Source organism: Erythranthe guttata, chromosome 14 (assembly GCF_056151865.1).
Source record: "Erythranthe guttata isolate IM_541 chromosome 14, IM_541, whole genome shotgun sequence".
Lineage (NCBI taxonomy): Eukaryota > Viridiplantae > Streptophyta > Magnoliopsida > Lamiales > Phrymaceae > Erythranthe > Erythranthe guttata.
The window spans coordinates 1,370,583-1,394,433 of record NC_142546.1 but is presented as its reverse complement, the minus strand read 5'-3'; the positions used below and the strand labels follow the sequence as shown (position 1 = coordinate 1,394,433).

The following is a 23,851-nucleotide window of genomic DNA, read 5'->3' as shown; positions in this document are numbered from 1 at the left end:
TTCAATTTGGATAAGAAAACTACCTAAAAGGACTACAGTTTTGATATTTTGAAATTTGCCAAAATCAGAACAGAAAAAGACCAAAATCCCGTTCAAAGACAAAACACTATTAATAGTTGAAACTTGAAACGAAATTTAACATTCCAATTTGGCATAATTACATTTTATCCTAATCTCCGTATGGATTACTCCCCTAATGGCAAATATTACGATAAATTGGATCGGATTTCTGTAATTTTCCCTATTTATTCTATAATAAGACCTTCTTTTGTTGCCCGATTCGAATATTAAAGGTTGGCAAGTACCTTGCCGCCCTGCCACCTTAGACCTTACCTACCCACATTAAAGGCTAAAGCTAGAAATAAATGTTTAAATTAAAAAAAAATAATAAATAAATTAAAAACTTTTAATTAATTAGCATCTCTAATGGACCCGACCAATATTATTTGGCCCATACAAATTTAGGCCCATACAAGTTTAGGGCCGAAAACAGGCCTATCTCAAACATACGAACTATTGACTTACAATTTTTTAATTTTTTATTTTAATTTCTTTTAGAAAACAATTTTTAATTCATATGGTCAAATTAAAAAAAAAAAAAAAAAAAAAAAGAAAAAAGATCTTAATAGTAGGTGACATTAATTTTTAATTAATATGGCCAATTGGTTTAGGTCCGTATAAGTTATAACTACGTGGGAAGTCATTTTAATTTTAATACGGCTTCGTATAGAAAATTATTAATTATAATAAATAAAAGTGGGCATATTGTACATTTTTTCACGCCAGAGTGTTTTTCTATGTTTGTGCATATTTTAATTGCTCACATTTGTTTTTCCTAATTTGGGCCAATTGGTGAAGAGGAGGACACGTCACTTTTATTTCAATTTTCAAATTTGATGCATTAATGCCAGCTGGCATCTGGCCTTTGATAATTAATATGTATAACTAACAAAAAATATTACTAATCCCTCCGTTTCCTATTAAGTGTCGTTTTTGGCTTTGCACAAGAATTAAGAAGTTCAATAAATGTGTCTTGATTTTAGGTAAAATATATTAGAAAAACTAAAATAACCTTGATTATTTAATGATGTGATAAGAGAGAGTTAATACTTATAGTTGAATTAATAAGGTTAAAACAAGAAAAAATGCATTTAATGCAGTATTGGAAATCTAAAGTGACAGATAATATGGAACAAAATATTTTAAAAAAGAGACAGTTATTGTGAAGCATATGGAGTAATAACTAATAATAGTGAACGAACAAATAAAATCGGGAGTTCAATATAATCGAATATTATTCGTGATCAAATGAACAATTGGCTCGAAAAATACAAGATGGAGCTAGAGCTTTTTGTCGAACTGATACATTATGATGAGCCGATTCTGCTCATATACACCGCTAATTGAAAATAGTGTACAAATGATCTATTGAAGTTAACGAGGTTACTCACTCATTACACATGTATGACTATGCTTCAATTGTAACATATACCATTTATATAAGAATGATGAATTGGCATATTAATTTCGAGTATATATAAATCAAATACCAATTGCTTTAATTTAATAATTTAATATCGTTCTCGAGTAACGTAGAACCACATAGTATGATATTGTTTTTATTTGTATTGAGAAAGCATAATAACATGATTATTTTAATGAAATAGTCATTATTCAAACATATTTCTGAATGAGTAACGAAATTGATAGAGTAAGAGCATCTCCGACCGGACACCATAGGTCCACAACACCATTTTTTCATCTAATTTAGATGTTTTTAGCCTCCCACCCAAAATTCATATATCACCATTACACCTAAAATTATAGAGATTTGGTTTTAGACTCCAACCGTGGTCAACCCCCATATCACCAAATACTCAAATCCTATTTTTCCACCAAATGTTTTGGTGAAGGAATTTCCATCTCCCACCGGTCCACCATTTTCCTATTTTTCCACCAAATCCTATTTTTCCTACCAAATATAGAGGTGAGAATAGGATTTGTCGTAACTAACACCATTTTATTAAGTACCATATAAAATGACAATTTTAACTAATTGCACCCGATTACCAACTTATTAGCATATTTATCGTAAATACATTGGTCTTAATTATTATGTTAGTTTTTAAAATATAAATACATTTGTTATTATTAATCAAACATTAATTCTAATAATATTAATATGCTTATTTTTAATTAATTTGTATATTTTGTTGGTATCAATGTTTATTAGTTCGTTTCTTTACTTAACTAATACGATTATTGCTATTAATAAAATATAATAAGAAACGATAGAATAATTAACGAAACACACTTTAATTGATGAAATACATGACGAGACATTTATAGACATTTAATAGAATGATAACATAATTTTTAAATTATATAGTAAAGAAAATTTATTACTTAGCATTGGGTCTATAATTAATATTTATGAAATAAAATATTATAAAATTACGATTAACATTAGATTTACATTTTTGGGGCATATATGGTGAAATGCCATGGGAGATCAAACCAAGTCCCATTTTCTATAAGTGGTAAAATGGTGAAATGTTATTATTTTAATATTTGGTTTAAATTTTGGTGAAACCATTGGAGACTAAAAACACCATTTTTCCACCAAAAATGGTGGAATAGTAAAATGGTGTGCTACCGGTGGGAGATGAACCCTTTTCTTCACCACCATAAATGGGATTTGGTGAAAAAATGGTGAGACCGGTCGGAGATGCTCTAAGAGAATAGGATGTCGAATGACCCGAGTTTAATTTATATTTTTATCTTTATTGACTCGAGTTTGCACAGATTATGCACATTGTACCTATGTGATTGATACACCTAAATGAGCCACATTGAGCAATTTACATTATACTACAACTACAACGTGGGCTGAAATACTACGGCCCAGAGCCCGCCAGATAAAGACTCGAGCCATTCTACTAACTGGGCCTCTATGAGCCCACTGCGTATAAGCATATTAGGAGTCTGCTAATAATTAAGTATAAATAACACCTCAACTTGAGGAAAAATGTATGTTCTAATATTTCTCTCATGTGCTTGATCTTTATTCTCTACTCTGTGTTAGCATCTGACTTGAGCGTCGAAGGAGTTTCAACCGGATTAACCCTCGCGTACTTTGATTTTACAGAATGGGTAATCAAGTCTTTAACTCTGCATGGTTGGATCATCTACTCGCGTGCAAAAAACCTACTCCGTGTTCCCGTTAAATCTATCTGGGTGATCCACACATCATCAGTGATTAACAACAATTTTTTTATTTTTTTATATATTTAATAAAGAAGTTAAGAAACTAATAAAAAAGCATGTGAGGAAATCAAGGGTTTTGCCCCGGTATGCTAAAAACAAAAGAAAGGATTACCACAAGTACTTAAATTACCTAAACACCCTCACTAAAAACCCTCATATCCCCGATGTGACAGCCAAGACCCACAGAGGGTATTATCGACATTATACTCCAGCCCTTGATCAGCGAACAGGTGGCTGAAAACATTATCCAATGGTATTTTGGTAATAATATCACAAATCAAAGGGCAATAAACACGGGCAAATTTCTATAAAGTCAAGGAGTGCAGGCTGCCCACATTTCTCCTCAGGCCCTCTTCTCCCCTCCCCCATCTCTCTCTCTCTCTCTATAAAATCCCTTTCTCTCTCTTCTCCGTCCTCCCTCCTCCGCTCAATCCACCGCTCACGGCGGCGACGGCAATCCTTCCGCCGTCTATTTCCTCCAGATCCACCGGTTACGGCCCAGATTTATAATTTCCGATAATCACGTCTCGCTATCAATAAATCTGTTCGTCGATATTTTTTCACGAATTCTGAATAATTCTTTTATTAATTTCTTTTTAATTGAAAATGCATCTTCTTTATTGGCTCTCGTCGTTTCTGAACTGTACTTGTGATTCCTGAAGTTTTAACTTTTCTCTCTCTCTCTCTCTCTTTTTATTTTATTTTTTTCCTTTTAAACCGTTTGGCAGTTTTCCCAATTTCAATTTTTTCTTGGTCCTTTGCGCGTGAATTTACCATTTTACCCTTCCAAAGGCTCTCGCTGACGTGGCGTTCAGTGTTTTTACCTTTTTACCCCCGATTCAAATTATCCGACGGTCACGATGAGTTACCACCCCCGCAGAATACTGACCCCTGGCGCTTCCACGTCACGGAAGCGTAAAGAGATGGAGGCGTTCCATCCTTCCACGTTACCGAAACCGTTAGTTCCGCAAACGTCCGTCAGTCGGGCCGTTAGTGGGAAGTTAACGAAGCCGTATAAGGCAGCCGAGCAGCAGCCGGTGTCGTCCAATCGGCTTCTAGCTGGTTACATGGCATACGAATTCCTGACAAAGGGAACGCTGCTCGGGCAGAAGTTCGACCCGGCCCGAGCCGAGGCTGTGCCGGTGAACCACCCAGCCGATTCGAAGAAGAACAAGCATAGCCATAGCCATAGCCAGCCGAGTAAGGAAGCCGAGCCGAGTGGGAAGTCGTCGAAGCCGCAGAGCTATGCTGAGGTGGCGAACTTGCTGAAGAGCGACGGGGTCCACATTCCTGGAGTAGTCAACCCAGCGGAATTAGCCAGGTGGATTCAGATGTAGTCTCTTTTCACACGTGGAAGAAACCCATTGGTTGTAGTTTGGTGGTCCACGTGATGTTCGTGTAGCTGCACTGTAACTGTAGAAATTTCCTGTACGTGAAGCTCAAATTCTCTCTCTCTCTCTCTCTAAACAACGAAATGAAATCTTGAAAATCTGATTCTGCTTTTTTTTTTTTTTTTGTTGACTCTCTCGATCTTTTTGCTCCAATGATAAGAAATTAAATTTGTTAGTGTTGTTATTCGTTTTTTTTTTTTTAATTTGCATGCATTTGATCGCAGAAAATAATATATTAATTTAGGTACATTGATTTGCATGCAAAGTAAAAGAAAATTAGGTTAAATATTTCTCGTAATAATATTCTTATATAATTCCTCATCTCATCAGAATGCAAACAATGTGACTTTTCTACTCATGGGTTTTGTTGGAAATGCAATTATGGTTTTATATTTATTTGTTGAAAATGCAATTATCTATATATCTCAATTTATTTGATTGAACTAGCTAGTTGAATGAATTTAAAAGTTTCGATATGAAAATGAGCAAAATCGTTGTGTGAACGACCAAGAATCGAAAAATCGAGATCCCTTGACCGGACCACGGAAGGTAGACGGTGGCCGATGAGTCCTAGCTAACACCTTTAATCCTTTTAATTCAAACTGTAATTGAGTGGCGAATTCTATCCACCGATTCACAACAGTCGATTTACGTGTAAAATATTGAATTAATGTGCGTACGAATCAACGGATGTTTCAAACCGTTGATTCAAGTGGTATTGAAGAAAACTCGTAATCCTTAACTGATTGGTCTACCTAGTGATTGATTTTGATTGTTCAACGATCCTTAATTACTCGGTTAACCAGCCAATACGGGGCCGGTTCTTGATGCGGCTCGTTCTTTGGCCAAATTGACCCTTACATTTTGTATAATAACAAATATTCATGCTCTCGTATCCTTTTTCTTTCCATGTTTACGTGTATCGCTGTCTCTGCGCTCGTGTGTTTATGTTACATAGGTGATGGGCCTTTAGCCCTTAACATTAGCCCATTATAAAAAAATGAAAAAATAACCCTAAAAAAAGCCAGCCCAATTATCATGTGAATTAGTGGGTTTTCACGTTTGATGGGTCCAAACTATTCGTTACGTTGATCCATTTAATTAATTTGTTGAAATTATTGTTTAAATAGTTACAAAATGAGTCATGTTTAAATGACCTACTACTTACTAACCATCTTTTGTCACGTCATTGATTTTCATTATAAATTAGACTACTTAACTAAGTAGCATTTTATCACAAATTTTGAAGATTTAAACTTTTAATGCTGCACAATAGCCACCGATTTCTTGGATTCGAGAAATAATTCATTAATGGATCGACGATAAGCGGCACTAATTTTGTTATCTTCAACAAACGAAGTGCACCGACTTTGAAAACCACAAACACAAAATTAGGTCAAATATTGTGTCTAAATCGAATAAGATCGATGATGGAACGGAGAAATTTTATGTTATTGAATGAAATAACGCAAAGAAAACTGAAAATCTTTGTTGAAGAGAAGAGCAGATCAACTCGAGTTTGTTGCAGAATGAGATAGAAAATTACAATATGTGTTGAGCTGCATGTGATCTGTAACTATTACTAATGTCGTATAAAAATGCTAACACGTTTTTGCTTGAGTAAAATAAAATGCCACTTTATATATATATATATATATATATATATATATATATATATATATATATATATATATATATATATGACTTTTTTTTGTAGTTACATAACTGAGTTGGGGGAAAAGTTCAATTGATAACCTTTCTACATAAGTCTCACTTATTTAGTGCTTTATTTAATGGAAATACCTTTTCATGGTTGAGTCTTTGTGTTTATACACTATCATATAGATAATGGTGTTATAATTGAAACATAGTTGAATAGTGAACAAAGTAAATTATGTATACATGTTTCAATTCTATCAAATTTGTGTGTACTACTTTGTTATGTACTAAATTTTATGGGAATATTTAGGTTTTAGTTGGGACCCTCCTATCTATTTTAACTTATAGAGTGACGATGAATCATGAATATGTAGCATATAATCTTTTGTTTTGTACAATATCTAATAAAATATTTAGTGGTTGGACTTTATTGTAGTGTAAATGAGTGGAGTTGAGCTAACTTGGTAGAAACTCATGCTTGCGAGCTCGAGTTTTCTGACAATGTTTAGTTGGAGCCAACTCTTAACCGTTTAAAAGTTCATCACTAGCCAAGTTTTGAAGATGCTTCACCCGATGAGTTATATTGGGTGATTCTGCACCATTGATCTGCACATAATAACACATATGTATATGTGTGCTTAGTGGGTAGTTATTTGTGTAGATTTACGGTGCAAAAGTACCCGATGTTCTGCATCGGGTGTAGTATCTCATAGACCAGCTACAATTCGAAAGATGAACTTGTGCAAATTAAATATAATGTGCAAATTACGGCCACCCCTCTAAGTTGTGGTTAAATTGTGAAAAGACTCCTCTTGTTTGGGTAGTTACATCCACCCCCTCCTTTTAAATATTTTCATATAAAATTTATGTAATTCGATTATTTACTGAACCAAATCATGTATTTAGTTCATAAATGTATGAAATGTTGGCGTACCGAAATTTCGGTTTGGTTTTACCGATTTAACATCCCTAAATTTACTTCTGAAGGGGTATTTTCGTAAAATTATACATAGTTAAGGGAGTGGTAATAATTACCCAAATATGAGAGGGGTTTTCATAATTTAACCATAACTAAGGGACGGCCGTAATTTGACTTAAATAAAAGAATAGCCAATTGAAAAATATTATTTTCCCTCTTTAGACCTCATGGATATCGTGCTCAACTTCATCAACCCACTCTCTACATATATAGGAAATTCAGACATACCCCGCATGGGTGTAGCTCAACTGGTTCCGGAGGTGGTACGTTGGTGCAAGGTCCTAGGATCGAATCCTGTGGGAATTTCAACTCCAATGAGGGTTGGTTCCTTGTGGGCACCAGGTCCGGGTCCGCTACCTTAACGGGCCGTTGAGTTACCATAATTTACATTCCCCCATCAATCCTTGTCGGGCCAAGGGATGGGGACGAGGGATTTCGCCTTTTGGTGCAAGGAAATTCAGACATAGTATAATACTATCTATTACACGTCATTTACACATATTTAATTCTTAATTAATTAACTAGGAAATCAAATATTACCCCATAAGGATTACTTAAATGGAACAAAGTGAAACGACATGAAAACTTTATCCCACTTAGGATTAAAGCACAAACTAAAGTGACTAGGCGATGCACTTAAATTCTGGTAAAGTTAAAAGCGTGTTTTCAGATGCAAAAATCTTTAGAACAAGTATATACTCATTAGTTATTTAGTTGTTACTTCATTAATCAAACAAAATTTAGTCAAAAGCTATTCAATTGTTTTTGTTTGATTAGATATTTAACTAATAATCACTTATAACATCAATTTAATTTTAATTTTATTTAAAAACTTGTGAGTAAATAAATAAATTTGAGATCACGTGTAATCATTAAGCTAATGTAAAACACACATTACACAAGGGTGAACCAAAAGAAGCATTATCGCTAGTTCCATTATAAAATAGTTTAGTGTAAAAAAAAATTGGCACATAATTTTTATTGAATGCAACTTTTTACTGTGTCTTTATATTACTATATTAATTGTCGACATGACATGTACAATTAGGTTCTTTCTTCTTTTATTAATTAACCAACTCGCAGTTAACCATATACAAGTGCACTGAGTAAATTTACACTCTCGTATAACAACATTGAGTAAACTTATACTCTCGTATAACAACTTTCAAACTATACGAGAGACGTAATCAACACTGGGCTAACTATGTGATTAAGATCCGACTAGCGACCATCGGCAAGAATATTCAAATCTAAGTCATTGACTTAGGTTCACTTGCTCCAACTGCTAGGTCATATCTTATAAAACACAATTAAGTATCTTTATTTTACATGTGGTGTGAATAACTAGTGCAATATTATTAGAAAATAGTCAAATACAACAGAATTTACATTTTTATTCATTAAACTTTAATGAATGGGTTTTCTTTTCACTTTTTTTTTTACTTTGCAATTGAATCCCTAAACATTAAGAAGTCCCCAAGTTGTCTAATTTAAAATCAATTTGGCAAATTTAAAACAAGTATGTAGCGGTAATTATGTGGTAGATGCTACATTTGGTGAAATACATCGGACACTTTTAAAATAAATAATTATTTATATACATGTATAATGAAATTTTACCTGTGAAGTTCACCGGCCAAATGCATCATATAAGTTTAATAAATTGATTATCATAATGATATTGGGTCTTGTCCATTAAAAAGAAATAAAAAAAATTGTATTAAAATATGAATATTAAGAATGAGAAACCACTAATCTCAATTAGTGCAGCGACAAATCCTGCAATTAAAAAAAAAAAGGTAAATATTCGAATTATTTAAGATGCAGTGGGATCCGCGGCGCTGACATGCCGGAATATTCTATTCCGACACAAATTCTGCCGTAGGTTTCTGACGAGGCAATCCTACTTTTCCACGTGACAAATCAATTACACTTTCTCTCAACAACTTAATTTAATTTGCAAAATTGGAGTCATAATTCTTTTATTATGTAAAAAAATGACTATTACATTTTATGTTACTATAGATAGAATATTATTAATAATTATTTACATTATTGCACTTCATGAGTAGTCTAAGAAGATCTTGAGATTAAACCTATCAATATAATGTACTTCCATTTATCATGCCATTAAACACAAAAAATAGCCAAATCAAGTAATATAAATAAGTGATTCTATAACATAAACCGTGAACTTAATTAGAGGATGTTTGTCTGAGCTTATAAGCAATTAAAAAAAACTCATATATAATATGTTTAAGAACTTATAAGTTCTCTCAAATTGGTAGGTAATTTTTTTTTAAATCTTAAAATCCAAAAATTAAGTTGCTGGAGATCGAGCTTTTTAGATTAGCTCTAAAAAGTATCTCTAATCTTACTTACAATGAGTAAAAATAGTTTATAAAATTATATTATCGTCCTTCTCTTAAAAATAAAATTTAAAAATAAGATCAGCTCATAAAATAACTTATCACCTATAAGAGTTTATCAGCTGTTGAAAGTAAATTATAGCCAAACGGGCTCTTAGTATGAATCCTACGGCAATAATTAATATTAATTGTTCTTGGACTTAGAAGCTCAAGAAGATGTACGAGAACTTCTCATTTCATAATTAACATGGTTCATGGTAATTAATATTCGGATGTTTAAATAAATATAAGTCCAATGAATATATGATGTATTAATTAAAACCGTAAATTGATAAAGAATATATTCCATGGATAATAATATACCAAATTAAACCCCTCGAACTTTTACTAGTACAAAAAAGATTTATTTTCAGATTTTGTTCCTATTTTAATTCTTTGCATATATATGTAACGTTGCCAAATATATAACTTTTCTTGGCAATTTTCTCACTTAAAAAATTGGCCAAATCAAGTGTATATATATATATACTCTCCTCTTAACCCCTCTCTCTCTCTCTCTCTCTCTAAAATATATACATACACACAAATTTCTTCTTTTCCATCTTTGTCCCTCCTCCACCCTTTCCTCCTCCCACAGCCGCCATACCTCCGCCACCCCTCCGGCAGGAATGGTGAAGTTCTCGAAGGAGCTGGAGGCGCAGCTAATCCCTGAATGGAAAGACGCGTTTGTGAACTACTGGCAACTCAAAAAAAACGTCAAAAAAATCAAGTTGGCAAGAAAACCGAAACACGTCCCGGACTCGAACTGCGGATACTTCGAACGACCCGTTTTCGACCCGGTTCGAATACTCGTCGGTAAAGTATCCGAATGGGCTAATAACGGCAAAGATAAACCAGAAATCATTCAGGTTACATATATTTAATTATAAATTTATAATCTCATTTTTTATGTTCTTTTTCCTTTTTTTGTAATTAATTAGTGAGAGAGAGAGAGAGAGACAAGCTGTTTTCTAACACACCCTCAAAAGGTGGCAGAAGATGTGTAATTTTGTTAGATGTTTTACACGAAACAATATAATATAATTATCAAAAATAAGATTGCAATAATATATAATGACGTCATTATTCAGAAAGTCGCACTTTCTGGTATTTTTTCTCTTTTATAAAAGCGCTAAAGCAGGAAACTGGTTTTCTGTCATGGAGTAATCGTGAAAAGGAAAACAACAACTTCAACAACCTAATTAATTTTTTTTAAATGTGATTACTAAAATTTAATCCTTATTTATTAATTTACTTAATTGCAGGTTAAGAGCAAAATTAGTGGTGGTGAAGAAGAAGATGGAGAAGATGAATTTCAACTCTATGAAACTGAGCTTGTTCAGCTTTTCTCTGAAGAGGATGAGGTAATATAATTTATTTTTTTAATTACTAAATTATTATTATTATTTTTTAATTTCCTTCTAACGTGCATTTTGTGCATGAATGCAGGTTAGGGTTTTCTTTGAAAAATTGGATGATGAGCTGAACAAAGTGAACCGATTTTTCAAGACGAAGGAGGGTGAATTTGTTGAAAGAGGAGAATTGCTGAATAAGCAGCTGCAGATTTTGGTGGATCTCAAGGGGGTATTAAGTGATCGCCGCCGTAAAAATCTAGCTGGCAAGGGTGGCGCCGCCGCCTCTGGATTTGTATCTAGGTCCGATTCGGAGTTTTCCGGTGAGTTTCTCTCTCTGAAATTGAAGTTGATTATGACGGAATTATAATCGGGCTGGGCCGGTGTGGGCCCGGTGAATTTGGGGAAATTGTGAATAAAATCTCACATCAATTTTTGTGTGTGACCTACCGTACAGAAGATTGCCGGAGTGAGCATTGTGAAAGCCCAAGCGATTCACAGACAGATGACGCCGTTAGTGTGGAGAAGAGAGGCGTTAATTCCGTCAATTCGCCGCGGCGGTCGAAATCGAGGAAGGGGAAGCCGAATACGGCGGCCATGAGAATAGATATTCCGGCGACGACGCCGGCGCGGACAATTGCCGCCGTCACATCAATGCTGTGGGAGGATTTGGTGAATAACCCTAAGAAAGGAGGAGGTGGAGATGACGTCAACAGAAAGAAGATTCAGTGCGCCGAGAAGATGATCAGAGGGGCATTTGTGGAACTCTACAGAGGTTTAGGCTTGCTCAAAACATACAGGTTTTTTGTCTTCTCCAATTTTTTTTTTTTTTTTTGCATTATTAAATTATTTAGGGGAAACAAAATTGAAGGTTCCTGCAATTTAATTATATTTGTAATTAGTGTGATTTTTTTGGCAGTTCACTGAATATGATTGCATTCACAAAGATATTAAAGAAATTCGACAAGGTAAGCCCCCAATCAGTTAATTCATTTTAATTAATGATTTAATTCTAAAACTGTTGATTCGACAAATGCGTTTCATTTTGCATGAACAGGTATCGAATCAGCAGGCGTCTGCAAGTTACCTCAAAGTAGTGAAAAGATCAGATTTCATTAGTTCAAATAAGGTATGAATAATTTGCTTGCAATTTGAGAGTTATGCTTTATTAGATCCTTTCTTGTAGAAATAGAATGCTCGGTATTTTTCACTGACTAGTTTAGTTATTAATTCGAGCTTTCGTTTTTTAGCAGAGTTATATATAATTGTTCATTCTTTGTGGTTTAATTAATCAAAAATTGTACGTTGTATTGTGGGAAGGTGGTCAAACTAATGGACGAAGTAGAGACTTTATTCACGCAACACTTTGCCAACAATGAGAGAAAGAAAGCAATGAAGTTCTTGAGACCCACACACCATAAAGAATCTCACATGGTTACATTTTTTGTGGGTAAGGAAATATGCCATTTTAGTATGTTTATAGCATTTATTTGATAAATTTTATTGATAAATAGAAAAAAGAAAAAAAAATCGAACTCTCATGGACATGAGTCTTTTCGATATGACCAAGTTATTTGACCATATGATCTCTTACAAGCTCTAATTATAAGATCATGTGTCAATTTTAGATTGGTGATACAAAGATTTTTAGTTCGGAATATTGTGTTTGTTGTTGCAGGTATATCCACAGGCAGTTTTGTTACATTGTTCATCCTTTATGCAATATTGGCACATCTGAGCCGTATGTTCTCTCCAGCAACAAAGCAAGCTTATATGGAAACTATCTACCCTGTTTTCAGGTTAACTTTTCTCTTCTCTCTTGCAAAAATAAAGTAAATAAAAATGCTCAATGCTAAATCTATTATTATGTGTATACAATGTGCAGTATTTTTGCATTGCTAAGCTTGCACTTGTTTATGTACGGGTGCAACCTCTTCATGTGGAAGAGCACAAGGATCAACTACAACTTCATATTCGAATTTCAACCGAGCAATGCGCTCAAGTATAGAGACGCTTTCCTAATTTGCACCTCTTTGATGACAGCTGTCTTCGGGGCTATGGTCATCCACCTAATCTTACTCTCCAAGGGCATCTTCTCTCGTCAAGTCGACTTCATTCCCGGGATTTTGCTTTTGGTATATTTTCATATTTTTTTAATGTATTCATAGTTTTTGACTTGTTCAAAATCAAGAACGAAGTAGGAAAACTAACCAAGAAATTTAGACAAAGTTTTTTAATGATGTTGTTCTGTATGGAAATTTCAGTGTTCGGTTCTAATTCTGATATGCCCGTTGAACATCTTCTATCGGCCAACACGGTACTGCTTTCTTAGAGTCATACGAAACATTGTTTGCTCTCCATTTTACAAGGTACTTCTGAATGAGAATAATGCATTATATATTCGATTATCTGCTTCCCATGTGTCTAATATAGTAAAATGTTGTATGTAGGTTTTGATGGTTGACTTCTTCATGGCTGATCAACTGACAAGTCAGGTAGCCTAGCCACTCTACTATACTATCATTTTCTAGACAATTCGAAAAAAACGATGGCACCTTGTTTTTCCCCTAATCTTGATTTTTATTTTCGCAGATTCCATTACTAAGGCACATGGAATCAATAGCTTGCTATTTTATCTCCGGAAGTTTCAAAACACACCGTTATCAAACTTGCAAGTCCGGGAAGCTCTACGGGGAACTTGCTTATGTCATCTCCTTCGCGCCCTATTTCTGGCGTGCAATGCAGGTATGTATATTTTATCGAATATTTCCAACATACTGAATCAATTTTTTTCGTTTTTCCATTTAACATGTGACGATGTATGTTGTAATATCTTTTTAGTGCGCGAGAAGATGGTTTGATGAAGGTAACCCGGACCACCTTGCTAACCTTGGTAAGTACGTCTCGGCTATGGTGGCAGCTGGGGCTAGGCTAACGTACACCAGACAACCGTCACAGCTGTGGATGGTTATAGTTATAGTGACATCACTAGTGGCGACAGTTTATCAGCTGTACTGGGACTTCGTTAAAGATTGGGGTTTTTTTGACCGAAAATCGAAAAATCTTTTTCTCAGAGATGATCTTGTGCTGAAGAATAAAGGCATTTATTATGTATCCATTGTGAGTTCTCGTTTTTTTTTTTTTTTTCTTGTGTAAAAGAAAAGATCGGAGCTTATGATCATATGAAATTTTATTTCCCAGGCTTTAAATTTTGTACTAAGACTAGTATGGGTGGAGACTGTGATTGGATTAAATATCGGGATGTTGGAGACAAGGATGCTCGAGTTTTTCCTGGCTTCTCTGGAGGTCATTCGGCGTGGACATTGGAACTACTACAGGTGAGAATATCAGAATCAATTTAGTAAAATTGCATTATTTGAATTGTGTATAATAATATTAATAATAATTCAGATTGGAAAATGAGCATCTGAACAATGTTGGCAAGTTCAGAGCCGTGAAGACAGTTCCGTTACCGTTCAGGGAGATGGACTCTGATTGACGAAATATTAAACGGCACTTGTTTTGTACAATCGGAAATTTCTAACAGAAATTTGATTGTGTGAATATAATATCGGCATGAGAAATATATGTCTTTGTATTACAGTTGATAAGAAATCAAATTCATTTAACATGCCGAGATTTTTTCTTGTTGGCATTGTACATAGTATTTGACATTCCTATATTGAAACATCAACTTTGTTTCAATTCTCTCTTCTTCTTTCTCTCTCAATAAATATTTTAGGACTGGGCATTCAGATCGGGATTAGGAAACCCATCCTATCCCATTCGGAATTTTACTTATTGGGTCGAATCTTTTTCGGGATTTCAGAAAATCCCATTTTTTAAGAAAATTTGCTGCATCATCAATGAACATCAACTTTAAGACAGTGAAAATCACACACAATTTGATGGTTCCAAAGTAAATGTTTCAACAAAAATACACACAATCCTATGTGTACTAATACACATGTACGAAACACCATAGCATACGACATTAGATAATTCCCACATAGAATATTCAAAAAAAAAAAAAAGAAGAAAGATCATATGATACAGTACCTATAAACATAGCAGAATTCTGAAAGAAAAAAAACACCACAATAAAAAATAAAAACATTTAGGAAAAGAACAAGCAATAAGTCATTGCTAAATCCATGGCACTCTCTCTCTACAGCAAGTACCTCCACTGAGCAGGACGATCTTTCGATATCAGCAAAACCCTCGAAGACGAATAATCGAAAGAAGGATAATACATATCATCCGGCCCAATAGCTTCTTTCACATTTATCGGGCTCTTTAAAGACATTAATCCATCTTCCTTAAACGAGTCGAAAACAAACAAACCAAGCCCGCAAACTCCCATCACAAAGTTCGAATTTCCCCAAACCTGCGCAAGTGCTGCGTAGGTGCTATTAGCATTCGATTCCGGCAAAGCAAACGTGCTCACAATCCTCTGTTTGCGCAGCGAAAACTGCTGGATTTCCGAAGAGTACTGCTTCTTCGCAGCTGATTTTAAACTCGAGCATCCAACGAAAATTGAATCTCCACGAGAATATGCTGACTGTACGCTCACTCCAACTTTCGGTATCTTAAGGCCTATACCAGATGGGCTCCGAAAATCTAGCACGTTGATCGAATCAGAAGTGCAAAAAACACCGTCGTTTCCCTCTGCTTCCGCCGAACTAATTCTGCATTAAAAAAAAAAACATGTAAATATGTATATAAAAAAAATATCGATTCTTGAATTAATAACACGTTACCTTCGTCTAACCCCTCCGCCGATTTCTGCATCCGTATTATTCACATGAAGAGCAGTAATTCTCCGACCAGACGAAGAAACAGACATCAATGCCTGAGAATTAAGAGAGCTGACATCCCACAGAGAAACAGCATCCGATTCTGCAATTACCACTTTTCCTCTGTTTCTCCACTGCACAGGGTTAGCGTAATCCATCGCCATCACAGGCTTTTGCAGCTCCCATTTCATTACTTTCTCCCCATCTCGAATATCGTAAATTTGGACCGTCCTCTGACAGCTGGCAGCTGATGTAATAAGTGGGCCGCATGGACTATACCACCATTGTCTGTTTTCAGTAGCCATGGTAGTGAACATAGCATTTCTTTGATACATATTGTTGTTCGATAAAGGAGCGAGGACGGTGTTCACACATGTGGCTTCTTCGTCATCCATATGAAAAGCTCGTACTTCTTTTGTGTAGAAATCCCATGAGCAAAAACCCGTGTGGATCGAATTTCCGGCCGATGCCGCTACAACATATCTACCGGAGCATCCATCTGCACTCGGGGCTCGGATTATCCAACAATCTTGCCACATATTTGGTACCGCTCCACTCGGGGGCTTGTATTCAGCCTTCTCCTAAAAAAAACAAAAAAAATAAAAAATCAATCTTTTTTCGATAACTAATTCATTCAGCTAAATCAAGAATCAACAAAATGTTACAACGTACCTCACAGTTAGTAATGTCGTAGTACGAACAAGAGCTGTCATCGTGTGCAAGAAGAACAGCCTCTCCTTCTGAGACAAACCACCCTCCGGTCGATGTTTTGAATCCGATATCGTTCAACTTGTACTTACAATTTTCTTCCACCTCCTCTTCGAATTTCATGGCTGGTTCTCTCTCTTGGTCGTCGAATTCGTCGAGATTTTCGTCCGCAATCAGCATAGCCTCAATATCAGCTTCGTCTTTCAACGCATTTAGAGAAGAAGTTTCTGCTACAGAGGATGTAGAACTATCCATTTCTTGAACCTTACTTTCCCCTTCACCGACCAGCGATTCTTCCTTTCTCAAATAAACCGGGAAATTCAATGCAATAGAATTATCCACATTAACCTCGGAATCTCTGGATATTATTGCCTTTGATAACGTCCGATCTCTCATCAACTTATGATGAGGAAATAATCGTGCTTCCAACTCTTCAGCCTTCAAACCCTTAACGAGACTTTTAGCATCCGTAACTTCCTTATCTTCTTTCTTATTCTGATTTTCTGTACTTTTCACTAACCCTATCTTGCCATTTTCGTCGCTAGTAACATGAACCATCGCCCGCTCGATTCCTGTAATTTTTTCCTGAAGATCGGACAAGATCAACTTGGAAGCATCCGGATTGTTCATATCCAATATCTCTTTAGTCCTACTTATGTCGGTCGCGATTCTCTTCACTTTTCCCTCCAAAAAGGCAAGTTTTTCGTGGAGCTTACTAGGATACTTGTTGGGAACATTTGCTCTGACGATACCTGCACAGTTACCGTCTTTGTTCGTCATTTTCGACTCTCCTGTACCCAACCCAGATACAACTCCAGTGGTGCAAGATTTCGACTGTAAACTGGATTCCTCATTCGAATTCTCAACATACGATCTTTTCACCATTACCGAACCCAGACTCTGCTCTTTTTTACCGTTTGATTCCGTACTGTTGGCTATCTCATTTTCTTGAAAATCACCTTTCAACTCCTCCAATTGTTTCCCAGTTTTCTTGAAATCATTCGAAACCTTTTTCTCAAGATCTGAACTTCCTTTTATATAACTACTCTCATTATTCACAAATAAAATCTTGTCCTTCTCCTTTACTTGAAATCCCCCCACCAATTCACCAAGAGCCTCCTTATTTTTCGCAGGATCTTTCGAAACCCTTTTCTCAATATCAGATTTTTGACAGTATTTTTCATTCAAACCCTTCAAATTAACACCGTTTACTTTCCTCTGAGATGGGCCCACAGAAACCCTAGAAGGATTTTTCCTCAAATCGGATAAAACCCTAGTAAATTCAGATGGACTAGAGCTCCTACCTCTCGGAACCGACGAAGTCGACCACCTTGAATGTGGCTCCTCCACCGCCGGAGCCGCCGCCGCCGACTTGTCTGTCCGAGCCATGGGACGTATACTGGGCTTCTGGGTTGCAGATCGAAGCCGAGATGTTGGCCTGGGATTCTCCTTCCCTGTGGAAACAGACTTCCCGGTAGCTGGGGATATTTTTCCGGTAGGAACTGCGGCTATTTTCCCAGCGCCGGCGCTGGCGCCGACGCCGCGTTCTTGAACCCGGCGTGCCGATGACGTGGACATCTTGGAATGAAAATTAAATAGTGGTACTGTTTCTGTGCGTTTTTTCTAGTGTGTTGTAGGTGTGCAAATGGGGAAGAATGTGAAAATATGGATTTATTTGATTTTTCTTTAATTTTTCGAGGAATGGGGGGAAAATGCAAATCTTTTGGGATTTTGAAAATATTTGGAGAGTCGTCACTTCACAAACAGCGATTTTAAGTATATATATTTTGATGATTGCGACTTGTGCTTTACCAATAATTTCAGTGTTTGACAGATCTACTTTCTTTATTTGAAGAGATAATAAATAAGCGAAAAATACAGTTTCCACCCCTCAAGTTTACACAAATTACATAGTTGGTTCCCTTTGTTAAAAATAAAATACATTTGGTTTCTCATATTTCAAAACTTCGACACTTTTAGTCTTGTTCGTCAATTTTTCGTTAAAACTAATGGAACCAAACGTGTGCCCATCACTACCGTAAGTGACGGAATAACGGTTAATTGACGGAAATAATCAAAAGTGCCAAATTATTGAAACATGGGGGCCAAATATATTTTTTGTAAACATAAAGGATCAAATATGGAATTATTACAAACTTGAGGGGTGAAAACTGTACATTTCCCAATAAATAATATTAATTTAATTTCCTAAATTAGTTTTTGAAGTTTTATACGGAAAAAAATGAAAGAGAATATCTTTCTCGAGCTAGTTGGATTCATTGACACGTCACCACACCGATATTTCGAAGACACGCGTCACCATTTCAGCCCGTCTCTTTAAACCGAGTCCACCAATAAAAAGATGTGCATTTTGTATACAAACAAACACCTTCCCACCACACATTCAAAACACAAACACACACCGACGGAACTCAATCGGCAACAATGGCTTCTCTACTTCACCCAACACTTCCTCTCTGCCGCCGTCACAATTCGCCGTCGATAATAACCACCTCAATTTCCGCTTCCGCTTCCGGCGAATTTGTATCGATCCGCCGCCGGAGAAACTGTAATTTGAAGAAAGGAGGTGGCTGCCGGTCATCTTCTAGTGACGTCACATTCATTGAGCCTCCCTGGGCTGCACAGTCCAAAGCAGATCTTATTGCTTCCCTCAAGATCAAGTTATTGGTGTGTATTAATTCATTCATTCCCAATTCTTAATTATTTTTATTTGTTTCTAACTGAATCGAATCGAGTCGAGCCGAACGCATGTTTGTTTAAACTTGATTTCGTTTGCATATTTAATATTTTTTGTATGATCGAGCTCCGAACGAACTTAATAGCTTATCGAATGAAAGTACGTGTTCAAGCTTTGTTGGTCAAACAAATTAAGCTCAAACGAGCTTTTAACGAATGATCTCGAATTGAATATCGATTGAAATTGACTGAATTTATGTTGCTTGTGTCAAATTGATATCATGAGGTAAGGTCAAATTACAAAAAAAAACCCTCTTATTTGGGTAATTGCAACCACCTCTTCAACTATGAATCTTTCTTACGCCTCCACCTTATCAGTGTCAAATTTAGTGGAATCTTCTAAATTATGTGAGAATATTGTTTAAAAACCTTCAAAAGTTCATTCAACTTTGATACTCTTTCTTGCAATAGCAGAGTTAATTGAGCCGTGATTTGTAATTGCAGAGTGCTGTTTCTGGATTAAACAGAGGACTCGCTGCGAATGAAGACGACCTTCGAAAAGCTGACTCCGCAGCAAAAGAACTCGAAGCAGCTGGCGGCACAGTCGATCTCTCAGCCGACATTGATAAGCTACAAGGCCAGTGGAAACTCATTTACAGCAGTGCTTTCTCGTCTCGTACTCTCGGCGGCAGCCGCCCTGGCCCACCCACCGGAAGACTTCTCCCTATAACCCTCGGTCAAGTATATATAATACCCCTCCTATTTTCTCATGAAATTTTCGACTTCTTTAAAAATATCTTGTTAATCTTGTAGTAATACATTTCTGTTTTTGATATATAAGGTACTCCAAAGGATTGATGTCTTTAGCAATGATTTCGACAACATAGTCGAACTCGAATTGGGTGCACCGTGGCCTTTGCCACCTGTCGAAGTGACTGCCACCTTAGCGCACAAATTCAAACTCATAGGTATGAAGCTCTTATAAAAACTTTATTGATACCATAATTATTTTCTCAATTCATTTATTTTTAATTTTATTGTAATAACATTAATTTAAAACAGGAAGTAGTGGAATAAAGATAGAGTTCCAGAAAACAACTGTAAAGACAACGGGGAACTTATCGCAGCTACCTCCACTCGAGATTCCACAGTTGCCGGAAAATTTAAGGCCGGCGACTAATAGAGGAAGCGGTGAGTTTGAAGTTACGTATTTGGATTCCGATACACGCGTCACCCGTGGGGATCGCGGAGAGTTGAGGGTTTTCGTCATCTGTTAAGTTTTGATTTTTGTTATATTTATATGTACATCGATTGTACAGAAGTATACAATTTTGGAACATTCGAGTTTTTATGGAACTTGTTTTTCTTCTACACCATATTTGGGTACTGTTTTTCCAGGGTTAATTAATATATGCTACATCTTGTTTAATAAATATTTATTTTCTCTTTTATTTTAAATACTTTAAAGGTTATAATAATTAATATTTTCATGTAGTCCGATCCCTCAGCGACCAGCGTACGGTGAAGTCGATTCGCCGTGAGCCGTTTTGTCCTCTGGAAAATAAGATAGCTTTTCAACTGAGATAACTCAACAACACATGTGTTCTACTAATGCTACTTCACCTTTTAAAAATGGTGTGCTGTAAAATAAACTCTATATAGAACGAACGAGCACTTTGTCCATTTATCCATTTTAAAAAAAACAAAATGAATCGAATAGCACTACCTCCAATAATCTTCCTCAACGTGTCGATCAAATGGCATCCATAAAAACATTTTCCAAAACAGCTAATCGAGACGTGTCTATTGATCTTCCAGCAAGTTTATGTAACAAAGCCTGCATTGTAGTCTTCAAATGCTTCCTCTCGTTTGGCTCTTGCCATAAAGCTAATAGTACATCAGGTGGAAACACCGGTGCTGACTCAGCTTGAACTCGTGCACCGTCTATTTCCATTCCGTTCAATCTGCAAAATATTAAATTTGTTAACAAAATGATTATCTATATATACACACTGTGCGTAATGTAATGTGCGCGAGTAAATCACCTGTTTATGATATTTAACATGTTTGGCCACTCATCAAGTTCAAAGTGCACATCTAGCATACCGGGTGTTCTCGTGAAAGAAGCTCCAACTTTTCCGAGCAATCTACATTCCGCCAGAATATTCTTCAGCTTAAATTGATTCCTCGCTATAATCCTCACCACTGTAGTTCTTGGTGAATCGACTCTCAGCATTACCAAACGCCTTCCCAAAACATTGATCCATTGTTTCGCCAGAGCCCTTTCTTTCCCAATTTCCGACTGAAAATAAAATAATAAAAAATTCAAAATCTCGATTAGTGATCTATGATTCATTGATTTGAGAAAATCAGAACTTTATTATACCTCAAACTCAACATAAGCAACAGAATCTGAGGATCCCAAAAAATAACCGGATATATTGGTCTCACAGAATGACAGAGCTTCTTCAATATGATTTGAACTTATCTCACGGCTTAAAGATTCAATCTTTATTGTTCGAGTGGGGTTCTTTACTAATGCAGCTGGGGTACTACGGTCACCAATCAAGCTAGGAATAGGAGTTTTTACGTTTCTTTTTCTTGTCGAAGAAGCTGATTCTACAGTCACAATCCCACCAGCAACTAGCAAGTTAGTTTTTTTTAGTGCTTTGTTGAACCCTTCTCTCGTCTGCAGTCACAAAAAGAAAAAAGAATAAAACGGGATCCAAAATAAATATAACAAACAAACGGTAAACAAAACGTATATTTCAGTTTTCAGCAGCAAGTCTGAAAAAAGAATGGCCACTGACCTTAAAATAAATGTAGCCAGATTTGAACAGAGAACCTTCGGCGTAAGGAATTTCAATCTTCGATATTTCCCCACAAATCTCAAAAGATTGAACTATGTGAGCGTCGGTAACATAGCTGCGCAGGAATCTTATTAATACTTTATTTTCCTTCGATTTTTCTCCTTCAAAATGTGTCTTCTTTGTGGAGCGAGGTCTTTGCAAATTAGCTTCCGATGAGTTCTCTTTAACCACCACACTCACTTTGCTACTTGAACTCGAAGGTTCCGAATCCTCAGCCAGCCGCATAAAGTCGATCAAACCGGATATGACAGAACGTTTATCAGCATCCTCTGTACTAGGTTGTTCGTTTGAATTCTGGGTCATAGGTTGATGTGTAAAGGCGAAACTCCTCGGCTTATTATATTCAACCTCCCCTGCTGACTGGGCATTAGCTGATTTCGTAGGACAATCTTTTAAATCAAGTACCTTCTGAATGCTATTGGATGGAGTCGAACTTTCACCCCCTTCGTACCTTACATTCTGACATTCTTGAAGATTGTTTTTGCATTTATTATGAGGAAACTCCTTTGAATCGCCATCTTGTGAGCCGTTTGCTGGTTCACTCTCCAACGGACCGTTTGATAGAGACGAATATTCGGACTGTGTATCCCTGTATTTTGCATAACTCAAGACAATGTCAGAGATTGTTTCCTCGGGTTTTGGTTCCTTATTCTCGGTCATGGTTCCGGTTGGAACATTTCTGAATAAATCTGTTAATGTCTTGGGCTTATTTGAGCCGCTGTTTGCTGCCAATTCGTTCCTAATAAATGCTGACTTGGAGACGAGATCTTGTTTCTTCTCGGAATGCCTAGAGTTCGTTCAATCACGAAAGAGTTAATAAAACACAAAACAAAGAGTGGATTGAAATGAAAGCACAAAAATTAACAGCCCATAAGAAACAAGGAAAAAGCAAATTCATAGACAACATGTCCTCTTCATATAACCCGAACTCTAGTCACACAACACACACACACACACACACACACACACACACACACACACAACACACACACACTCACACTCACACTCACACTCACTCACACTCACACACAAACACAATGGGGAGCTAAAACAAGAATCCGGGTTCAAACTCAGCAGTAAAATTAGCATTTTATATACTAAATTTTTTTATTTAAAAAAAAAAAAAGAAAGATGATTTACTCTTGTGCAAATGGTTCCGCTGCCACGATACTCGTCTCCTGCTCGATAGATTCTGTATCCAACTGCGGTGGGTTGTCGTTGTCGACATTTGGCAGCGCAAAGCAACATCTCGTTCTTGCAATTGAAAACCCTGCAAAAAAAAAAATTTAATAAATAAATAAATAAAAAAAAATCTGATGAATCAGTACAATCAAGGACGATTTAGACCGATAATACCAGAATCGATCCTTCTATATTTTGGTGGAGGAAAATGAGAAATACGGTTGTGAGCATTTTTACCTAATCTGGAAATTTGAAGGCTCGATTTTGGTTTAAGGAGATGAAAGAGAGACATTTGCAAATCACATGAACATGAAATCAGCAGAGAGGGTTTTTCAGAGGTTTTAGTGAAAATGGAAAATTGTTGGCTATGAAATTACTTAATTACCCCTTCATTAGGAAATCTTTTATGCATTTATTTACTACGAAAATAGAAACATTTCAACCATAATTTTCCGTGATTAAAAATTAAGGGGAAATTGCATATAAACCCATGACACGTGCTTAATTAAAAAAGTGGACAAGCTACTTTTCTCTTTTGCGAA

The 23,851-nt window shown here is 36.0% G+C and overlaps 5 protein-coding genes across 6 annotated transcripts; 3 read left to right on the top strand and 2 right to left on the bottom strand.

The window, feature by feature from the left end:
* Window positions 1–3,589: 3,589 nt before the first annotated feature.
* On the top strand, window positions 3,590–4,771 carry LOC105963346 (uncharacterized). The gene has a single exon (XM_012987740.2). The coding sequence runs from the start codon at window positions 4,128–4,130 to the stop codon at window positions 4,602–4,604; it is 477 nt and encodes a 158-aa protein (XP_012843194.2). The 5' UTR covers window positions 3,590–4,127; the 3' UTR covers window positions 4,605–4,771.
* Window positions 4,772–10,141: 5,370 nt separating this feature from the next.
* On the top strand, window positions 10,142–14,761 carry LOC105963060 (phosphate transporter PHO1). 2 transcript variants are annotated; one of them, XM_012987425.2, is made up of 15 exons: window positions 10,142–10,573; window positions 10,970–11,068; window positions 11,154–11,379; window positions 11,517–11,856; window positions 11,976–12,024; window positions 12,114–12,185; window positions 12,377–12,506; window positions 12,735–12,855; window positions 12,942–13,191; window positions 13,321–13,425; window positions 13,507–13,551; window positions 13,649–13,801; window positions 13,898–14,176; window positions 14,258–14,394; window positions 14,468–14,761. In XM_012987425.2, exons 1-15 carry the CDS (start codon window positions 10,334–10,336, stop codon window positions 14,553–14,555), a joined length of 2,334 nt encoding a protein of 777 aa, XP_012842879.2. In that variant the 5' UTR covers window positions 10,142–10,333; the 3' UTR covers window positions 14,556–14,761. The 2 variants fall into 2 exon arrangements, with proteins under 2 accessions (XP_012842879.2, XP_012842878.2); XM_012987424.2 differs by having other exon boundaries at window positions 11,514–11,856.
* A 199-nt stretch (window positions 14,762–14,960) lies between these two features.
* On the bottom strand, window positions 14,961–18,388 carry LOC105963059 (KIN14B-interacting protein At4g14310). The gene is made up of 3 exons (XM_012987423.2): window positions 16,525–18,388; window positions 15,817–16,433; window positions 14,961–15,744 (listed from the first exon to the last, which is right to left on the bottom strand). Exons 1-3 carry the CDS (start codon window positions 18,136–18,138, stop codon window positions 15,225–15,227), a joined length of 2,751 nt encoding a protein of 916 aa, XP_012842877.2. The 5' UTR covers window positions 18,139–18,388; the 3' UTR covers window positions 14,961–15,224.
* Window positions 18,389–18,888: 500 nt separating this feature from the next.
* Window positions 18,889–20,628, top strand: FIB4 (Plastid-lipid associated protein PAP / fibrillin family protein). The gene is made up of 4 exons (XM_012987422.2): window positions 18,889–19,248; window positions 19,762–19,998; window positions 20,099–20,225; window positions 20,320–20,628. The coding sequence occupies exons 1-4, from the start codon at window positions 19,006–19,008 to the stop codon at window positions 20,532–20,534; spliced, it is 822 nt and encodes a 273-aa protein (XP_012842876.2). The 5' UTR covers window positions 18,889–19,005; the 3' UTR covers window positions 20,535–20,628.
* A 267-nt stretch (window positions 20,629–20,895) lies between these two features.
* Window positions 20,896–23,833, bottom strand: LOC105963057 (RNA-binding (RRM/RBD/RNP motifs) family protein). Its single transcript, XM_012987419.2, has 6 exons — window positions 23,547–23,833; window positions 23,268–23,397; window positions 22,068–22,914; window positions 21,644–21,946; window positions 21,303–21,559; window positions 20,896–21,221 (listed from the first exon to the last, which is right to left on the bottom strand). The coding sequence occupies exons 1-6, from the start codon at window positions 23,599–23,601 to the stop codon at window positions 21,011–21,013; spliced, it is 1,803 nt and encodes a 600-aa protein (XP_012842873.2). The 5' UTR covers window positions 23,602–23,833; the 3' UTR covers window positions 20,896–21,010.
* Window positions 23,834–23,851: the final 18 nt, after the last annotated feature.